This window comes from Rhincodon typus, chromosome 17 (assembly GCF_021869965.1).
Source record: "Rhincodon typus isolate 14 chromosome 17, sRhiTyp1.1, whole genome shotgun sequence".
Taxonomy (NCBI): Eukaryota; Metazoa; Chordata; class Chondrichthyes; order Orectolobiformes; family Rhincodontidae; genus Rhincodon; species Rhincodon typus.
In genome coordinates, this window is record NC_063348.1 from 25079565 (window position 1) to 25101276 (window position 21712).

The following is a 21712-nucleotide window of genomic DNA, read 5'->3' on the forward strand; positions in this document are numbered from 1 at the left end:
TTAAAACCACGGCGGCTGAATTATGAGTGGTTCAAACAACGTCACCCACTGCACGCAGAAGTTGGAACCAAACCCTTTCAGACTTGAGGAAAATAAAAATCACCTTTCCAATAAAAGAAAAAAATATATCAGTCAATCAATCAATCAAGAGCTGATGGAGGGGTGGATGGGGGCAGGGGGAAGAAACTCGCTAACATTGTTATAGATCAGTGCAGCTCATATGTAATAATGTGAAATAATGCTGGTCAATACTAGTGCAATATACTTTTAAACAGAAAATATTAGGATAGTTTACCATCTCTATACAGAATATCTTTGGAGGGGCAATGACTGCATACAACTGCAAAATAAATACTTTCTAAACATATTGAAATATTCATATCATAATAGCCCAGATTAAATGGTGAGGTTTTCAGTGTTCACAGTTATTATGAAGTGATCACATGCTGACTTCCAGAATATGTGCATACATAGTTAAAACACTGAAATCCAGAAGCTGCTGCTGGAATTACCTGGACTCTTTACAGACTGCACACTCGTGCCTCGGCAATAGGCTCAGCATTAAAATACATCACAGGAAATGAAGTTCTTCTTATCCACAATTTGTTTTTCAAACATGACATAAAAGTTGGTCTGGTGAACACAGGTATAAGAGTATTTTTGCCAGCATGTTAAGTTTAGAATTATGCTCAACCAACCCCTCTGGCACTGGAAAGTCAATTCTACTAGCATGTAATCTCATTCCTTCCAAATTAATTAATGCTGGAAACTTAAAAATGCAAATTTCAATTTTTTTTATTACCCCTTCTCTTACACTTTCACTCCTCTCCTTTTCCCCTTTATTTTATTTTCGGCACAAGTTTATATATCCAATTTATACTTAGACATTGAATACTTAAAAGTATTCATCAACATGAATTTTTGAAAAGCTTCACTGTTGTTTGTGCTGTGCAGAGGTGCCTGTAAGAGAGGGTGTAACATGTGTAGGTTGGGAGGAGGGTATATAGAGGAGGAATCACAATACATAATCCTATATACAGCATGTCGCTACTCAAAAACATAAGGAAAATACCTACAGGCAGCTGCCATCATGATACTTAACAAGGGGCATTCCTCCATCACTAAAAAGAGATCATTTTTCAACAAGCATTCTCAGACTTGTTAAAGATTTTCTTAGGCTGTTGATGTCTTTTCCCATGACCTGGACATCTTTTTCCATGTGTATGGATTTACTGCCACTTCCATAACTACGTTCACTAATTACTCCATCTCCAAGTCCTTTCATCTTTATCTCAACCCAATGCAGTTCACTGCCTCAATTGTCTCCCCACTCGACACTTTCTCAGCTAACCTCCCGTTTCATCACTTTAATTGATGTCATCCTGGATTAGGCCATAGCTTCCTTGTCTAGGTAAAAACAAATCTGTGGTGCAGTTGCTATGAGAACTCTCTGTTGGCTACTTGATCAAACACAAATAGGTTTACCAATGATAAGTCAACATTTATCTTGGATGAACACATCTCAAATGTTCTCCCAGTTTGTTTTAATAAACTGATTACCCTATACCACCATGCCCCACAATTATGTACTATCTTAAAATCATAAGGAATAGGAGTAGCCCACAACTCTGCATGGCAAGGAGTTCCAAAGTCTCATAACTCAAAGAAATTCCTCCTAATCTCAGTCTTAAATTGGGGCCTCTTTAAGTCTTTACTTTCTGATCCAACTCTCCCATAATGGGGAACATCCTCTCAGTACTTGCCTGGTCGAAGCCCTTAAGAATCCTATACGTTTCAATTAGTTCACTGCTCATTCTTCTAAATTTCACTAAGTAGAGACACAACCTCTAACTTTTGCTCATTGGACAATCCCTCTATACTGGGAATCATCCAAATGAACTGCCTCCAATGAAATATCTTTTCCTCAAATAAGGGGACCAAAACTGCTCACTATACTCCAGATGTCATCTCACTCACACTTTGTATAGCTATAGCAGGTCTTCCTATTCTAAGCTCCAACTCCCTTGAAATAAGGGCCAACATTCCATTAGCCTGCCTGGTGACTTGCTGCACCTGTGAGATAGCTTTGTGTTTTGTGCGCAAGTCCCTTTGTGCTGCAGTGTAGTAATTTTTCTCTGTTTAAATAATAGTGTTCTTTTGTTCTTCCTTCCAAAAAAAAGTTGTTTTCAAAATTATATCCCATTTGCTAACTTTCTGCCCACTTACTTAACCAATCAATATCTCTCCATAAAGTGTTTATATATCTGACAACTTGCCCTTCCACCTATTTTACTGTCATTTGCAAATTTGACAACAGTACATGCTCTTCCTTCCTCCCTCCAAGTCATTAACATATTTTGTAAACTGTTATGGTCCCAGCACTGATCCCTGTGGAACACTACTGGCCATAGGTTGCCAACCTGAAAAAAAAATCCCCTTATTCTCACTTGTTTCCTGCCCACTGGCCAATTGTTTATGCCAATATGCTACCTTCAACACCACAGGCTCACCACATGACAACCTTTTATAAAATACTTTGCCAAATATCTTCTGGAAGTTCAAATACAACACATCTACTGGTTTCCCATCCACTCTAGTGGAGACTTCTTCAAATTAATTCAGAAATGATTCCTTTAGTGAAGCTATTTTGACTCTACTTGATTGCAGTTTCCCAAATGTGCTGCTATTAATTCTTAATAATTGATTCTAACAATCATACCAAACCTTCTTCAATAGAAGATCGCACACTTCTTTTGATTTTCCTGACTCACTTGTCCAAGATTAATCATCCCAATATATCACCTGAGATGACTACCATGTATTGAAAATCCACCTGACCTTCTCTTTCAAGTACTCCACCCTCCTGTTCCCAATTCAACACTTCCCAGGTGTACTCTCTGAACCAATCAACACCAACTCTAAAAAAAGCAACAAAGATGCAAGCATTACATGGTATTACATGTAAAGATCTGTAGGCTGCAACAGATATGTATGTACATTTTTTTGCCTCGTGTATACAAGTGACTAAAAGATGCTGCAAGTCAGCTCCTTCTGTAATTGAGTAGTTTAGACCTATACTCTCTAGGGTTAGAAGAATGAGATATCTAATTGAGATATAAAAGACACTAAAAGGGATTGACAAAGTTTTTCTGGTTTATCCTTCTCACTACCATACAACTATACAGTTTATGGTCAGCCAGAGCCAGAACATCAGCTGCTTTGTCCCTGTTTGAGCAAGGTTGTAATGAGGTCAGGAACTGAAGGGGGAGGAGAGAGAGTGACTGCCTGCCTGACATGAAGGCACTGTTTGATCAAAATGGGTGTTTTTAAAATGTGTTCTTACAGGATGCGGGTGCCACTAGCTCAGCCTGTATTTATTACCCATCTTTAACTACCTTAGCGAAGGTGATTGGGAGGTGGCTCTTTGAATTACTGCAATTGTAGGGAATCCCACAGTGCTGCTAGGAAGGGAATACCAGGATTTGGGCCCAGCAATAGTGATGGAATTACAACATAGTTCCAAAGCAGGATGATAGGAGACTTGGTGGGGAACTTGGAGGTGGTCATGTTCCCAAACATCCACTGCCCTATTGCTTGGTGGTAGATTGCAGATTTGGAAAGGACTGTTGGAGGAGATTTGATAAGTTGCCCCAATGCATCTTGTACCAGGAACCCACTACTACCACAACATAACGAATGTTTAAGATGGTGGATGAGACACTGATCAAGTGGGTTGTTGGTCTTTAGTGTCAAGCTTTGTGCTACACTTAGTTTAAACAGCTTCTCCTTATAGCTCAAACCCTCTAGTCCTGGCAACATCCTGTTAAGTCTTTTCTTTAACCCTCTCCAATTTAATAATATCCTTCATAGAGCAGGGTGACCAGAACTGCACACAGTACTCAAAAAGGGGCCTCACCAACATCCTCTACGACCTCAACATGACACTCCAACTCCTATAATCAAATGGTCTGAGCAATGAAAGCAAGCGTGCTAAATGCCTTTACCACCTTGTGTACCTGTGATGCAACTTTCAAAGAACTATGTACCTGAGCCCATAGGTCTCTTTGTTCGATAACACTATCCATGGCCCTACTGTTAACTGTATATGCCCTGCCCTTGTTTGCTTTACCAAAATGCGATATCTTGCATTTATCCAAATTAAACTTCATGTGTCACTCCTCAGCTCATAGGCATTGTGAGCAATTGGGCCAATGTAATCTTAGACAACCTTCTTCATTGTTGGCTATACCACCATTTTTGGAGGTCATCTGCAAACTTACTAACCATCCCTCCTAAATTCTCATCCAAATCATTTTATATAAATGACAAACCAGTAGACCCAGCATTGATCCCTATGGAACATAGCTGGTCACAGGCCTCTAGTCCGAAAAACAACCCTCCACCACCTCTGTCTTCTACCTTCAAGCTAAGTTTGTATCCAATTGACAAGCTCTCCCTGAATCCCATGTAATTCAATGTTTACTAGATCAGTCTACCGTGCACAACCTTGTTAAAGGCTTTACTACAGTCCATGCAGACAACATCGACTGCTTTGCCCTCAATCTTTTGGTTACAGTAGAATTCTAAGTCAAAAGGTCATAATTGTTCATCTGTAGCTAGAATCTACTTACTTGTAGTAAACAGTAATTCTTGTTAAGTATAGAAACTTGGTCACCATCAGCAAGATGCAGCACAGCAACTCAGCAGTGCTCCTTAGGCAGCATCTTCCAAATTAGGAGCTCTATCACCTAGAAGGAAAAGCGCAGCAGATACAGGGAAGCATAACCTGCAAGTTCCTCTCAAAGCTACACACCGTCCTGTATCAGAACGATACTGCCATTCCATCACTGTCACTGGGTCAAAATCCTGGAACTCCCTCCCGAACATCTTTATCGGTACACCTTGCATCACATGAACTGCAGCAGCTCATCACCACCTTCAAGGGCAATTAAAAATGGGCTGGCCTAGTCAACAAATCCATAACCCATTAATGAATTTGAAATCACTATTGAGACAGGGTGAAATCAGAAGTGGATAATGAAGATGACATGAAGGACAGAATTTTCACAAACTCACAATATAAACCAAGACAAAATTATTTTGCTTAATCTTTGTGGTTGAGCATTGAAAATGTCAAAATACTGCCTGGCAATTCATGCTACTTACTTTGAAGGCTTGAAATAATGATATCACGAGCAGGTATAGCATGAATTTTCAATTTATAGAAATCCCAAATTCATTATTTTAAAAAATCAAAAAAAAGCATTTTAAATAATTGGTATTTTAAAAGTACATTTTTATGCATTCAGACATAGACACACACACATAACGTACCTCTGTATTGGTTCACAAATGAAGTATCAGCTAAATAAACTCTGCCTTAGCTCTCTCAATGACATTAGCTCCCTCCAGTGTTAATGGATTCTTTGATCAATGTGGACAACTTCCCTCTTTTTACTAGCTACCTTGTCAACAATATTAGGTGCTTAATCCTCCCAATACTTGGCAGAAATGCAAAATTCAGTGAAAAACTTTAAACAGGAGAGTTTACGAAAAAGAAATATAAATGCCCGAGTCCTTGTATCCAACATCTGTATACTATCCAATCCTGTTCAAGTTTCGATGGGTTACAATATAGGGATATAGCCCAAGCCATAAAAGCAACAAAAACATTTCACATTTTAAATTACAATATACATTCATTTCAATTGCTGACTGTAGGATTTTGTTGCTTTGTGTGTCTTTGGAAACAGTTTTAATTCAGTGCACACCATGAATGGTTTAACTATGCAAGAACACTCACTAACTAGCTCCTTTCAGCACCATTTATGATGGCGAATTTGTGTGAGAAAGAGAATTCCAACATCCCTTCAGTATCTTTGCCAAAGGAGTATTATTCATGTCCAAATTGGAATGCCAGCAGGATATTCATAGGTTACATCAGCGTTGCTGTAACGTTCTATGTTCTATATCAATGTGACATATAGAAGAATTAACGAGCAATCACATTAAAACATCAATGGTAATTTGCGTAAAGAAATGCAACTAGCCACATCTGGATTCCAATTATTCACATGGTACATAACAGCTGATCTACTAGATAACACAGTAGAACATCAATTGTTCAAGTGAGAACCAGACATTAGCTCAAAAGGGATGGTGAACAGGAAAATAGAGAAAATGCAAGAATAGAAGAACAGAATAAGTAGACGGTAAAGTCATTCTAAGTCATGCTGGATCATAGTACTGCTCTCTCATTAGAGAGACATGATTGACGGTGGTTTAACCGGAAGGTCACCACACCTTAGGCAAGGGGAGAGGTGGAGATCAGAGTCCTTCATGGTAACCTCAGCGAGTGCAGAATTGAAACCACATTACTAGCATTATTCGGCATTGCAAACCAGCCAGCCAGCCAACTGATCCCCAATAAAAAGTTGGTTAATGCAAAACAAGAGCCAAAAGATCTTGTACCAGTATGTAAATTGTACTAGCCAAAAATATTGATAGACAGGTGACTGATGGGGTGAAAACTCAGTCAAGAGGTAGTGGAAAGATTGACTATGTTTTTAGAGTAGATCTGTCACCTGATCCACAATCTTTTGATCATCCCTGGATCCAAGGAAGGTACCAGAGGACTGAACAGTGGTAATTGTGACATGTTTGTTAGGAAAGTGTATGCAGACAGTCCTAGTAACCACAACTCAGTAAACTGAATATCAATGGTGGATTAGTTTCAAACAGGTGCTTGGAAAAAGTTTGAGTTAATGAAGGAGAGTCAGCACAGATTTGCAAGAATAAGATCATGCAATATGAAGCAAGAGAGATTGATAAAGGGAACATGATGTAGGTTGATTTGACGGATTTTAAGAACACATTGGAAAGATAAACAAAGAGCTGGTTATCAAAATCAAGGCATATGTAGTTAGCCAGCAATTTGATTTAATAAAAAGGCTGAAGTGAGTTATTTTAAATGGCTATTTTTCCCAGACTGGAGGATGGTAGACAAGTTGTTCCACCAAAAATCAATGCCAGGTGTCACTTTTATGATGTACACAAATGACGTGGACATTGGGATAGAGTGAAATTTCAAAGTTTACCAAGCATACCAAATTTGGAAGCATGGCAAACAATGACAAATAATACTAATCAATTACATCAGGACATTAATATGTTAGTGGAATAAGCAGATGGACTTCATTATGCATAAAGTGTGAAATGATGTATTTTAGCATATGGGATAGGGAAAAGCAGTAGAGACTTCACAGAACAGTTCTAAAGAGTGTGCAGAGATGGAAGAACCTGTGGGTTTACATGCGCAGATCTTTGAAAGTGACAGGACATAGAGGGATTTTGAGGTTCATAACTAGACAGATTGAATATGAAATAAAAAAGGAATGTTAAAACTTTAGAAAGCTCTGGTTAGGCTAGAACTGGAGTACTACTTTCAGTTCAGGTCATCACACTAAGGAAGAGATGAAGGTGCAGAACTCCAGAGATAGGAGAATTTCCATTGATATATATATTAGATTAGAGAACACAGTAAATAGGAATAGTTAATTCAGTCTCTCAACCCAGCTCCAATGATTACGGTTGACTGGATCGTGGCCTTAACCCCACTTGCCATCTCCTGCCGAATAACCCTGGAGTCCTCTGTCAATCAGAAATCTGTCCAACTCCTACTCCGTCAATAACCCAGTTCTTTAGTGTTCTCCGGGGTAGAGAATTCCAAACATCAAAAACCCTCAAAAGTCCTCCTTACCTCAGCCTTAACTCGGAGATCCTTTATTTTGAAACCTTCATTCTAGATTGCCCATGAGAAGAAATATACTCCACAGCATCTCCTGGAGATCATCACTGATCAGAAACTTAAGGTCAATCATATACTACGGATTCAGAATTCTGCAACAACATTGCCTCATTTTGGAAACAAGTGAGAGAATCAGGTATGTGATGGAATACTCTCCACTTGGCTGGACAAGTACGGCTGCAACAACACTTGAGGCTCAACACCATCAAGGATGCTGCAGCCAGACTTGCTGGCACATCATTCATTCCTTTAGATATCCACTCGCTTCATCACTGCTACAGAAGCTTTACAGGACATTGGTTAGGCTACTTTTGGAATACTGCATTGAATTTTATAGTAGGAAAACTGGAAAAGCTGTTGTGAAACAGCACGGAAACACCCTTCATTCCAATCAATCCATGCCGAACAATCCCGAACAAAACTAGTCCCACCTGCTTCTCTTGAGCCATATTTCTCCAAACCTTTCCTATTCATGTTCCTAGCCAAATGTCTTTTAAATGTTGTAACTGTACCCACATCCACCACTTCCTCTGGAAGTTCATTCCACATGTGAACTACCCTCTGAAAAATATTTGCCCCATGGTCTTTGTTAAAATCTCTAGTCTTGAAATCCCCCATCCTTGGGAAAAGACCACTACCATTAACTCTACCTCTACCTCTCATTATCTTATAAACTTCTATCAAGTCTCTTCTCAACCTCCTACACTCCAGTGTGTGGCTGATATGTTTCTCAAACCCATTTTCCTGCCTTCTCCCCATAACCCTTATCCCTTTACTGATCAAGAACCTGTCCATCTGTTTTAAATACATTCAATGACTTGGCCTCCACAGCCCTCTGAGGCAATGAGTTCCAGACAGTCACCACCTTCTGGCTGGAAAAAATTCCTCATCTCAATTCTAAATGATTACCCCTTCACTCAGAGGCTGTGCCCTCACGTCCTACTCTCTCATACTAGTGGAAAGATATTCTCCATACTCTATCCAGGCCTCTCAATAATGTATGTTTCAATACAATCTCCCTTCATTCTTCTCAACTCCATGTACAGACCCAGAGTACTCAACCTCTCCCCATATGCCATTCATCCCCGGGATCATTCTTGTAAACCTCCTCTGGGCCTTTTCAGAGTCAGCACATCATTCCTCAGATATGGGGCCCAAAACTACTCTCAATATTCCAAATACAGTCTGACTAGAGGCTAATACAGACTCAGTGGTACATCTCTGCTCTTGTTTTTGAGCCCTCTTGAAATGAATGCTAACATTACTTTTCCTAACTGCCAAATGAACCTGCATGTCATCCTTAAGAGAAATCTGAACTAGGGCTTCCAAGTCCCTTTGTGATTCAGATTCCCAAAGCCTAGCTCCATTTAGAAAATAGTCTACACCTCTATTCTTCCTACCAAAAATGTATAACCTCATGCTTTCCCACATTATATTCCATGTGCCACTTCTGTGCCCACTCTTCAAGCTTGTCCAAGTCCTTCCACAGCCTACCTGCTTCCCCGATATTACCTACTCCTCCATCTATCTTTGTCTCATCTGCAAATTTACCAACAATGCCCTCAATTCAGTCCCTTCGTCTGGATCATGAATATATAACTTGAGTAGTTGTGGGCCAAATACTGATGCCTACAGAACTCCACTAGTCACTGGCTGTGATCCTGAAAAAGACTCCTTTCTGCCAGTCAGCAAATCATCTATGCATGCCAGTACCTTACTCCTAATACCATGGGTTCTTATCTTACTTAAGAGCCTCCTGTCTGGCACATTGTCCAAGGCCTTCTGGAAATCCAAACAGATGACATCCACTAGCTTTCCACTAACTTGCCCGTTAGCCTGTTAGAATTCTTTAAGGTGGTAGTGAAGGTTAACTATTTTCTGAGCACACCATCTATCTTACATGATAGAAATGGGATTATTAAAATACACACTTAGTATTATGCATAAATAATAGTGCAAGAATAAGAACTAACCATTATACGATGGTTAAGCATCATGAGGCCTAGTTGGTTAACAGCTTGGCACACATTTTTGTTAATGTAATGTAACCAGTCCCTGCTATTTATTTCTTGTTATAATATTAAAAAGGCTTTAAACAACTTCAGTTACATTCTTTTGATTAACTTTCAATCGATTCCAAACAGGTTTCAAAGCACTTATGGGTAACACATATAGTGGGCAATGAACTGAACTGAACTGAAGTGATTCCAAAACTTACTTTAGACTGAACATTGTTCTCAGACACAACATGAAGTGAAACTTGTCAGAGTAACAGATTTATAAAGTATATTGGGGGAGAGGAGAGGAAAAGTGGAATGCTGGATGAACAAATTACTGTCTCAAAATACATGTACAATTCTTGTTTGAGTTCAAATTTAAATTCAGATTTTATGACTTTAATACCAATTCATTACAAAAAAGATGCCGCTTTCTTTTTTAAAAAATAAACACATGACCAGTTTTTTCCAGGATACCTACAAATATCATTCTGTATCATTAACAGTCAAAAGGTGAGTACATTCAGCCAGAGTATATTACATATACAGATGCCATTAAACTATATTCACACTTTTATGCGGTAAAGTATAAGTATTATACTTTGCACACATTATTCTGTTTTACATGGTCAGCAAATGGCTCACACTTATTTTATTTAAACAACTCCATTTATTTAAACTTCCAAAACAATAGCTGGCTACTGACAAAGGCCACAAACAGTACATCTGGGACAGCATACAGTGTAAAACTGACATAACCTGGGGAAAACACCTAGCAAACGAGCCTAAAAGCTGCAATTCCTTGCTGGTGATAAGAACAGCTAGTATAAATCTATTGTTTGTACTTGCTGCCACTATCGATTCTTGTATTCTTTAACCTTCATTCATACAGGAGAGCAAATTAACGCTCAGTTTAAAAAAATTAGAGAATATCCACCATAATTGTGTTTCAAAATATTGAGGCTCAAGAGGAGAAAAAAAGAGAAAACCTGGTCTTTATGTACAACAATTCTGTTTTATACCTTAATTCTACCACAGAGAGTTAACACCCTCCAAAACTCAGAATTGCACATGGTAAGGCTATTAATAGTACAATAAAAATCTGCAAAAAAAAATCAAGAGTCAATATAATGTACAATATTCTACAATATTTATGTTGATAATGAATACAGAAGTGCCAAAATTTACAGTAATTCATTCAAATGTGGAATTGATTGGAAAGTACTGTACACGGTGGTTAGTATAGAACCAACAAATTTACGCATTAAGCCTTAAAGACTGATCTTCTCTTCTCCTTGAAGAGATATCTATATCTATGGAGTCTTTACCAACTATCAGTCTTAATCTTTTTGCCTGAGGAAGTGGAATAAAGTCATCTTCAAATTCATCATCATAATCCTCCTCAGATGACGAGGACGATGAGGACGATGAGGAGGACGATGAAGATGAAGAATCATCTTCCTCATCATCGTCCTCATACCTGTGTTGTCTGTGTTCATCCACTTCTCCATTAGCCCTCACGAAAACAGAATCATCACAACACACACCACTGTCACAGAGATCTTCCATGAGGGAGTGCGATCGCTTAATTCCTTTAATCTGTTCCTCCCGTTTCAGCTGTATTTTGAGTTTTGTAGAATTATTTCCTGAGCCTGTGGTAAACCCATTACTGAGCTTTGCTACATAATTGTTACTTTTGTCATTTTCATGGTCTTTGCTCAGTTTGATACTAATCTTGGATTTCTTTCCATCCATTTCTTGGTCATTAGTTTTACTACTACTGCTGTCACGCCTTCTGCGCAAAGTCAATTTGGGAATCCCAGTACTGTTTTCAAGTATCAATTGTGCATCATACCTTGTGATTCGTCGTTTTTTTCTGTTTCTTTCACCTGTTGTCCTGGAATCTTTCATTTTATGAGATTCTGAACTTTTTGATTTGTGAGAAACCATAAAGGAGTCTGAAGTGCCACCATGTGATGAACCAACATATTCTCGGTATACACCAGTCATATTCACCAAATTAACATTATCATTCCCATTAAGATTGTGAATTGGAGGAGGACTTATCAATTCTGGTATAGGTTCCTCCTTTATATTCTGTTTTACAGAACAGGATAGCGTGTGCTCACATTCATCTAATTGTGCAGCAATTTTTTCTCGTTTTCCTTGTTGTAACCTCCTTCTGTTCAAACATATGCCATTATTTTGACAATTTGTCCCTTTATCAGATAAAGATTCTTGGATCAATGTATTTACATGAGTGCCATCACAGACACGTTGAATGCAGTCCATACGTTCACTTTCTTCTCTGCAAAGATTTGCACTGTCTGTAGTATTTGGTTCAAGCTCCAATGAAGAAGCAACATCAAAGGACTCTTTAAGGGCAAGTTTCGTTCTTTTTGCCCGCCGGGTCATGTAAGTACAAGGTACTGTTCCATTTCGGATGCGGGAAAGTTTATGCAATTCTTTTACAGAATTCATTTTATTTTCTCGAACAGAATGCCTGGTCAGACACTTACCCGAACTTGCAACTTTTGCTGGCCCCTCTAAATCTTTGTCCTTTTCAAGTGGCAAATTCTTATAAAGAACTACTTTAGGTTCCTTGAGAACGAAATTGTCCATTTCAAGATTTCTAAAAGTGGTCTTTTGTTCTGACCTTCTAGATTCACTTCTTAACCTCGATTTTGAGGGCAAAGACCTAACAGGCCTTGAGGTTTTCAGTTTCTTTGGTACCTTGGAATTACCTACAGAACATATTTTTGAAGAGGATGAGGTAGAGCCAGAGGCAGCTGATGTTCTGGGTAAATTTTGTCTTGTCCTGCTTTTGCTATCCTTTTTCAAATTCATTGATTTTCTAGTTGCAGCTGAAACACATTGATTAGTAAACTGCAGTTAATTTGCAGTGTATATTTTCTACATAAAAATACAAGCAAAAAAAATTTCACCCTAGATTACCATAAATATTATATTTGAGCCCAATAACAACAGGGATTCCCGCAGCATTTCCCTCCACTTCTTCACCAATCTTATTTCAGCTCTCAAATACTCTACAGGATATAGTTGCAGGAGATGTACGCAAATTAACTGTGTGAAAAATTAAAGTAAAACAATTTTAAAAAGTACAATTTCTAATGTAGAAGTTCTTTAATCAGTGTTGAGTAACGTGTAGCTTACTCAATCACAGTTTTGCTTGATAACTTACCAGAAATTATTTGTTTAGCTGATTAAAATAAAAAAGGATGTATACATAATGGATAAACATGGATACAAACCCAGCACTAAGCATACTTACCACTTCTTGGGACATCTAAGAACCAGTCACCACTTATTAGAAGGAAGAGCAGAAAGGAAAAAATTAAGGCAAAAGAAGAAGTGGAAAATGGGTGAAGAGGAAATTAGGAGCAGAGTTCAGTAAGAAAATGGGAGAAGTAGAACAATGTCTTGAATAGAACTTGGGTAGTCTTCAAAAGCATGTGGAGTGAAGAAAAGATACAACCCTTCCAAAACATTAACATTTAATTAAGTTGGACTTAATTTTTGGAACGATGCAAGGAAACAAAAACAACACTATGGCAGAGATGGAGAGAGAATTGATTTGTTTCACAGCAGTCGCTGGTGACCAAATTATGAAACCACAGACTCAAGTCAAGCTTTTTAAATAGAGAATTGTTAAATGATAATCTGTTAATACTGAAAAACGTGGCAAATGGAGAATGCTTCAAATAGGAAATTCTCACTACTGCACCACCTACAGGCATCAAATGGAATGTATTAATATAAATCTCCATACAAACAATTTACAAAATGATCGTATTTACTGATTTACATATTGAGGTGCTGTCTACCAAAATTTGTTTCATTTCATTGAAAAACCACAAATCTCTCAAATACAAGTTAGACATCCTAAATCAATTACATCAAACAAATTAACAGATCTGGAGAAAACAAATCTACCTGACCTCATTATGACCTGTGACATGACCAGAATGGCCACTTGCAGAGATTATGTCTCATTTTCACTCTCCACAGAGTTATTTGGCACCATCATATTTATATCAGATATAAAACATAGTAGCTCTAAACTCAGCATCCATGTTGCATTAAGAACCAGTAGCAGCAGGAGTGTGTTCGTCACAATGTGTAACCTCACAATCCAGTACTTTCCTCACTATCATTACAGTTGAGCTAAGGAAACAATGAAGCGTGCAGATGACCATCATCGCAGTAGTATCAGGCATTACAGAAAATGATGCGACAATCTGGCAAAGCTATAATGGAGGGCTTCATGCTTTTTAAGACAGTGAAATTTGTATGCTGTAGTCAGAACTAAGTGACACCACAACCAACAGACAGGATCGAAGTTTAATCACCTGCTACATCCAATGGAATGGTGGTGAACAATTAAGGAAATGGAAACAGCTCAAATATTCCAATCCTCAAAAGATGAAACATTTGTACAAAAGACAAGACTGAAGGATCTGGAATTACCTTTGGCCCTAAGAGCTAAGTGAAATGATCCATCTTAGCCCAATGGAGAGATCCCAACCTTTGCAGACGAGTCTTCACTCAATTTGATTCAATTCAATCCACGATAGCAAAACCAGAAGGTACTTGATATGGCAAAGGCTACAAAAGGGCTGATAAAATACTGGTAGCAGTATTAAAACCTGTGCCCCTTTTCCTCTACGATACTAGCATCTATCCAAAAAATGTGGAAAATTGCCTGGTCATGTTCTGTACTTGAAATGCTGCAGAAATCAAATTAAGTTAATTGCCCTTTGATCAGTTTACTTGTATAGGAAAGTGATGGAAATGTTATCATTGGCTCCACCTCAATTCAGATAATGATGTAGCTCATGGTCTTAAGTTTTTGCCACAGGTTTTAAGGTAACTGAACAGGCTGATTTGCCACCTGCATAACTTTAAATAAGACAGAACATTGAACAAGGTAGTGAGTTGCAGCACGCAGAATATGCTTCTTCTTTCCTTCTCTGTTGACACGGTGTGTCACTAAGACATTGCTATTCATCAACGTGACAGCTTGATGAATACGTTTCTGCTATTTTGAATGGCCGACAGCAACCTTGTATCAGTAACAAATTAATACATCAAGAGAGCCTAAGTGTCTGTAAACCATTTTCTTTGCTCCCCCTGAACTTTGGCTATCTCAGTTGGGAAAAGCAGGACATCGCCCAGGAGACAACTTTTCATCTGTTGCAAATTGTGTCCAGTCCATCAAAATTGATTTTGTGGGGTTTTGCCCAAATGATTGTGGAACTGACTTCAAGGACATTAGTGTTTGACAGTTCTCCAACATGGTAGAGACATGGTTGATTGAACTTCTCTTTCATGGTGTGTAGTTGTTACACAGCCCAGATCTCAATGCAGTGCAGAAGTGAGGAAATATCAACTACTTTGACTTTTGTGGAAGGTGATGTTGGCAAAACCATCAAGGATACTTACTCAGCAGTAATCTGTTACCAGACGCTCAGTATTACCTTGACCTAAACCTAAGATAAAACAAAACCTGAACTAACAGGGGACAGCAAGAGTGACTCTCCTTGACACCAAGGCAACATTTAACCTAGTGTGGAACTCTCGCAAAATTGAAGTCAATGAGAATTAGGGGGTAACTCTTCTTGGCTGGAACTTGTACCCAAAACAAAAAGATAAGCAAAACTGTTTGCAGCCAAACCATTTCAGTTCCTCCAGGCAATGCCCTATGATCAAATATCTTCAGCTGCTTCAATGATATTTCTTCCTTGGACCTGGCGCCACATGCTGAACTGCTGCAGTTTGGTACTCTTTCCAAACTGTAATGTTAATCCTTACATTTTAATCCTCTTTTGTATAAGAACCTTTCTTTTAAACTCTAAGATCTGTACCTAGGTACTTGTACCTAAGATGGCAAAATTAAAAGGCAGCCATTATAAAAATTTTTCACTGTACTCCTGTATTGTAGTACACATGACAGTCAAGGATATTCTATCCTATAAAGATAGGACTGGAAATGAACACAGTACAATCAGAAACCATTTCGATTTGCTAGCTATCTATAACAAGTGAACTGAAATGAGAAAGATCCATTTTAAAAGAAGCATTTTGACCAGGGTGCTGCTGTTTTGAAAAACAAATACCCTGACACCAATGCCAGGGAGCATGTAAACAATTGTTTGAACAGACAGTAATTGAAAGTAGAGCAAACAGACAGTTCGGAGCCAAGTAAGGTTTACTGATGCAGCTTTTGGGGTAACAGAGGTTAATTGATAACTGCCATCAGTCCACTAACCAATGACAGAGGACCTTTTTGCCTGCCAACAGCTGTGTGATCTGTTCTCAGGTAACTGAACAGCTTGGGAGCTGGGAACAATTTTAAAGAACTGTGGATGCCGGAAAAGTGAAACAGAGTGCTGGATCAACCCATCCACTATTATTAAAATTCAATACCTGCACCCCCACTGGTGTACCATGTCTATATTGTATGCCTCCTCCATCCACAAGATGTACGACTGTTATTTGCCAAGATTTCTTCAATGGCACTTCTCAAGGCTGAGCACTACCACCTCGGACAAGCGCAACAGAAGCATGGGAATACCACCACGAAGTGGTGCACCAACCTAACTTGGAAATATAGCTTCATTCCTTCAGTGGGACTGGGTTAAAATTCTGGAACACTATTTGTAGCACCATGACAGCACTGTGGGACTAACCTCACCCTAATGTTGAAATATCAAGTTCATAATTAATGTGTTTTAGAACATATATTTAGTTTTAGGAGTTACAAGTTCGTGTGCAAAATGAGGATACATAATTGAGAAACTGATGTTAATTCTGGTGTAATTACAATTCAAACAAGCCTCGGTTTCTTAAAAGGTAACCCATGTTTATTTTGAAGGCCAAAGTTGATAGTGGAACAAAAACTTAAGTGAGACATTTTTAAAGACCTTGATAGAGTCAATATGCTTATTTGTTAGCTTAGTTTGTGGAGACAAAAGCTGGCAATTTTGGAAAGGTTGTAAAAGTCTTTTACCAGGTATATATTATTTATGTGGGTTACAGATGAGTAGCACGGAGGGCAAAATAATTTATTTAAATTTGCATTTGAAAGCAAGACAAGTAAGTCCACCACAGAGATGGGATGTGGGGGTAGACGGTTCTTTTAATTTATCCATGTGTGTCTGCTGACTGAATTGACACACTCAGTTTGGGAACTAACTGACAGCTGCAATTTATGTCTTGCATAGGGTTCAACTAACCAAGTGGGGACAGCCAAACAAAAATGAATTATTTCGGCCTGTGCTTCAAAGACAGAAAATATGGCAGTGCAGTAGGTCGCTCCAGCCAGAGCTCATCCGCTCTGCCCGTTCCTCCTCCTCTTTTCTTCCTCTTAGTGCTTTATTTTCCCTCAGACTCCAGTGAGTGACAACCCCTGGCCTCCAGCAACAACTCCCAACTTGGCGCAGCAGCTTCCGGCATGATGTGGTGACCTCCTGGAGCAGCTTCCTGGCCTGGTGCACTGGCCTCCTCTCGTACCAGCCTCCTCGCGTGGCGACCTACTAGCCTGGCAGTCTGAAGTAATCTCACAGCTTCATGATCAAGGTGAAGGTTGGCGTGGTGTGGAGCCAGGGCCCAGTGCAAACTGGAAGTTAGGTGCCAGTGTGGTCTGTTGTTGTGAACTTTTATCTCTGCAATGCCGGACATTTTATTTCTCTATTGTCGAGAATCTTGTAACTAAAGCTGTACTTAGGTACCTTGTACCTATGTCGGCGCTGTAAGTGATAACGTATAAACTTTTCACTGTACTCATTGAGTATTTGTGGCAATAAAGGCTACTTCTAATTCTACTAACTTTTATTGCTCATCGCATGGTGCAGAACTGGGTTCAAAGTATAGATTCGTGAGAAAATGTAACTGAAAGATTTGCCTAGTTTGGAGCTAAGAGACGAAATCTACTGTGGCCCTCACTGGTCAGGAGTTGGTTATAAGCTGTAGAGTGTGATGATATCATGACTTTAAGGAGGTATATTTTGTCCTTTTTTTCCATGAAGTAAGGTTGAAAGAGAGAAGCCAAGTGGAATAGAGGGAACAGCTTGAGGCCTTGGGCCTTTTTAAAAAAAACAGTTGGAACAATAAAAGCAGGTTGAATGGGTGGGGTCAAGCTCCCATAGAACCAAGATTTTTAGTTTTAGCTTTCTGCAGTTGCTGGGGTCTTATTCTTCTGTTACAACTAAAAAGCTGGGGTTCTTTTCCTGCTGCTAGAATTGCATGTGAGACAATTTATTATATTGAATTTGCCTCTGCCAAAGGTGTTTTTAAATGGTACGTTACTACATTGTAACAGTTAATTACTAGTTTTGTATTATTTTATGCATTTCAATAGAGCTACAGTTAAGCCAATTCTCTTATTTTTGTCTGTGTTTTAATTGTAATATAAATATAATTTGAGTTTTGCTTAGTCAAGTAATTTGACTAATCAAATTGCATCTGGAACACAATGCCTTACACTTAGCTCTAAAGAGAACAAAAAGTTAGGGTTGAGGCTATTTCTTATTATATTTCAGGGGGTTTGTTCTGGTCCATAACAAGGGTCAGCAGTTGCACAGAAACTGTGGGAACATATAGAAACAACAGGAACTGGAGAAGTTCCTGATGTTTAAATCCTTAAGAAAGAAGGCATTGAAACTCATACTTGAATATCCCATAGCCAAGAGGTCTATAAAGAAAACTGGTGGATTGCTTAGCCAAAATGGAAGGATTCCCATGAAATATGTACCTTGAGGAAGAATGGGAATACTAAAGAGAATAAAATAAACTCCACAGGGGCTTGGCATACATTTGATTTGGTCCCAATGAACCTTCAAGATTTTGTAATGAAGCGCAAGTAACAAGTAAAACAGTGTTGATAGCATAGGTTTTCATTAGCCGTGTGAAGTTAGTGGTGTATACTTTGTTGTACAATATATAAAAAAAGAGAGAAATTTAAACAAAAACAAATTTTGTTTAAATGTGAAATCTTACCTTTGGTTCTTTGTGAACATTAAAGAAAATTTTCAAAGAGGATCATAACAAAATTGGCTGTAGTCACCACAATCTGAAGGGCAATAAATATGGAATTTGCCACCAATGCCCAAATCAGTGAATGGATAAATGAACAAAAGTGACAAGACAGAATGTTGCAGCTGTAAATAACAAAAGGGTTTCTGGTGCAAGACAAAAACCATAGTAATAGGCCAAGAATAAAAGATGGATCTAAAAAGGAGCTGTAAGTGGCAACAGAAAAATTATGAGCATGTATTGTCTGAGAAAAATGGGAACGGTGGTTATGATTGAACGTTATTGAACTTGAGTCCAGAATGTTGTAAAGACTTCTAACCTAATTAAAAAAATGCATTACTATTAGATGTATCAGAGTTCAACTTTATCTTATTTACCCAATAGCCCAGGAAACCACATCTTATGTAATTTAGGAGCTGTAATGCAAGTTATTTTTTCAAATAAAACTATTTCAAATCAAATGAGCAAGGATTTGTTTAATAGATTCATAAATAAAGAGTGAAGCCCAATTATAATGTGTTGTACTTCAAGATGAGTGAATGCATACATTCCTGCCTCTATAGTTAGTGTAGTCAAATTAGGCTTGATAATTTTGCAGAATCAAAACACAGAAGTGACAAAGTAGTATGGGAAGCAATACGGATGTATTAAAAACAAACAAAAACTTGGGAGGTTTTGATCAACTTGTATTAAACAGTGGTTTGGCCTCAACTGGAACAGCATCTCCAGCTCTGGGCACCGCAATCTAAGGAAAGTATGAAGTATTAAAAAGAGTGCAGAATAGATTCACAAGGTTCTAGGGTTTTCCGTTCCAGTTAGTTGGACAGCTTGGAAAAGCTGAGCTGTTTGCCTTAGAGAAAAGACTGAAAGCAGACTTGATAAGAATTGTTCAAAATCATTAAGATTCTGGACAGGATTGACAGAGAGAAACTGTTTCCATTGTCAGGAGCACTGAGCGCCAGAGGACAGTTACTGGGAAAAATAGTAACAGGACTAAGAGGAAAATCTTTTCTGCAGTGAGTACTTTGGATCAGGAATGCACTGCACAAAACAGTGTAGCAAAGTCAGATTCAGCTTTAGAATATCTGGTCAGTCCACATGTTGGACCAATGGGTCTGTTTTTGTGCAGAATAACTAGGACTCTGAAGCCTTTGAGAGAGAAATGAGTTAAAAGAAATGAAATTAAAAGAAATTCAGGGTCTTTGGAGAAAGGCAGGTAAGGGGGTCCAGGTGAGTTGCACACAGGGAGCTAGCATGGACTTGGTGGATGAACTGCCTCCTTCTGTGCTGTGACCATTCCTAACACCATAGGTAGTCAAAGTGATAGATGGTGGAGTAAAAGTAAAGTAGAGCAGACCAGTGGAGTACAAACATCTAGGAACATGTAGGGGTTAGCCGTAGGAGACATTTGGCCTTAGAAATATTTCATCCTTGAAATACAGTTGACCTGAGAAAAGTTTAGTTGAAGATTTAGATTATCAAACTACAACTTGAATGTGCTTGAGAAATTCATTCAACAGGTCAGAGCACTTCATGGATGAATAGAAACTCTTCACGTCACTGGCACAATTCATTAACTCTGCCTGGGTCTCCAAAGATGCTGCCAAACCTGAACTGCTGCAGCAATTTGTTTTTATTTCATATCTCCAGTATTTGCAGTATTTCACTTCTTTCAAAAAGCATTTGTTTTGTGTTAAATTTTGACAATTTACAGTGAATAGCTGAAACACATGACAAGTGTTGGAATCACGCAGTGTGGAAGTTCCTGGATGATCACAGGGAACCTCTCTGTTTGTAGATGAGCTCAAGGTTTCTAAATTTGAGGGCAGTTAAGGATGCTACATTACATTTGGGAGTGGGTTCCTAGTTTGTATGTCATGGATAATGGTCATTACTAAAGGGATAGAGAAGTTAGGAAGGATTTGCAAGAACAACACAACTGTAATACTGAATGAATTCTGCTATGAAACAGTACACTGGATAAAGACAAAGTACATGGTGAAAACAGGGAATATTTCTTTGAACGTATTTGGTCAGTATTCATCAGGAACTAGAAACTAATGTTTCTAGTGAGAATTTAAGGTAGTGGGAGAATTTTATCCCAGAACAGAAAAGTCAAACGTTAGCTGTATGCGTGTTTAAATCTCACTACGATGTTAAATTGAAAATCAGCAAATTCTACATTAGCACTAAGAAATAACTACATAAGCTACTATATTTAGTCCACTAACGATGCCCTCAAACTAAACATGAACAAACAATAGTTACTACAGATGATAAAACTTGGCAAATAGACAGTGATTGCCATAGTTATAGACTTCCAGACGATGAAAGAATGAAGTGGTTAGAAGCATGGTAAATGGGAGCTGAATGGGCACAGCAAGATTCTAAATTATACCATATTTTATCAATATTGTCAAGATGTCAAGAACAAGTAAAATTAATGGGAAATAAATTTTCTCTCTTGCTGAGTTAGATGGGGTAATCAATTTGAAATAGACAGAAGGAGGAGTGTATTTTAGCAGCATTTAAAGTGCAGAATTGTTACAGCATGGAATACTCTGCCATAAGGGTTATTTGAACTTAAAATGTGTACTTATTCAGTGTTTTTAAAGTGGAGAAAGAAATAAGTATAGCAGAGAAATCCGTTTGACTTTTGACTACACTAGAAGGAAAACCAATATGCCCAAGGGTTGAATGGCTCCTTTCCGTTCCATAAAGCTCTCCACTTCTAGGAACCAGGTTCGATCTCGTCTACGCAAGATCTTAGTTGATGCAACAATTCAAATGCTACAAATGAATTTCTGCAGATTTTGGAAGGGGGGGATCAAACAGTTATTACAGGAGTAGGACA

At 38.4% G+C, this 21712-nt stretch overlaps 1 protein-coding gene across 7 annotated transcripts in view; it reads right to left on the reverse strand.

Annotated features, from left to right (window-relative positions):
* Nucleotides 1-10932: 10932 nt before the first annotated feature.
* kmt5b (lysine methyltransferase 5B) overlaps nucleotides 10933-21712 on the reverse strand; it is a 41890-nt gene continuing 31110 nt past the window's right edge. For all 7 annotated transcript variants that reach the window (XM_048606933.1, XM_048606934.1, XM_048606935.1 and 4 more), the window contains one exon: nucleotides 10933-12668. In XM_048606933.1, coding sequence (XP_048462890.1) covers nucleotides 11062-12668 — 1607 coding nt within the window. In that variant the 3' untranslated portion in view covers nucleotides 10933-11061. The remainder of the gene's footprint in view (nucleotides 12669-21712) is intronic.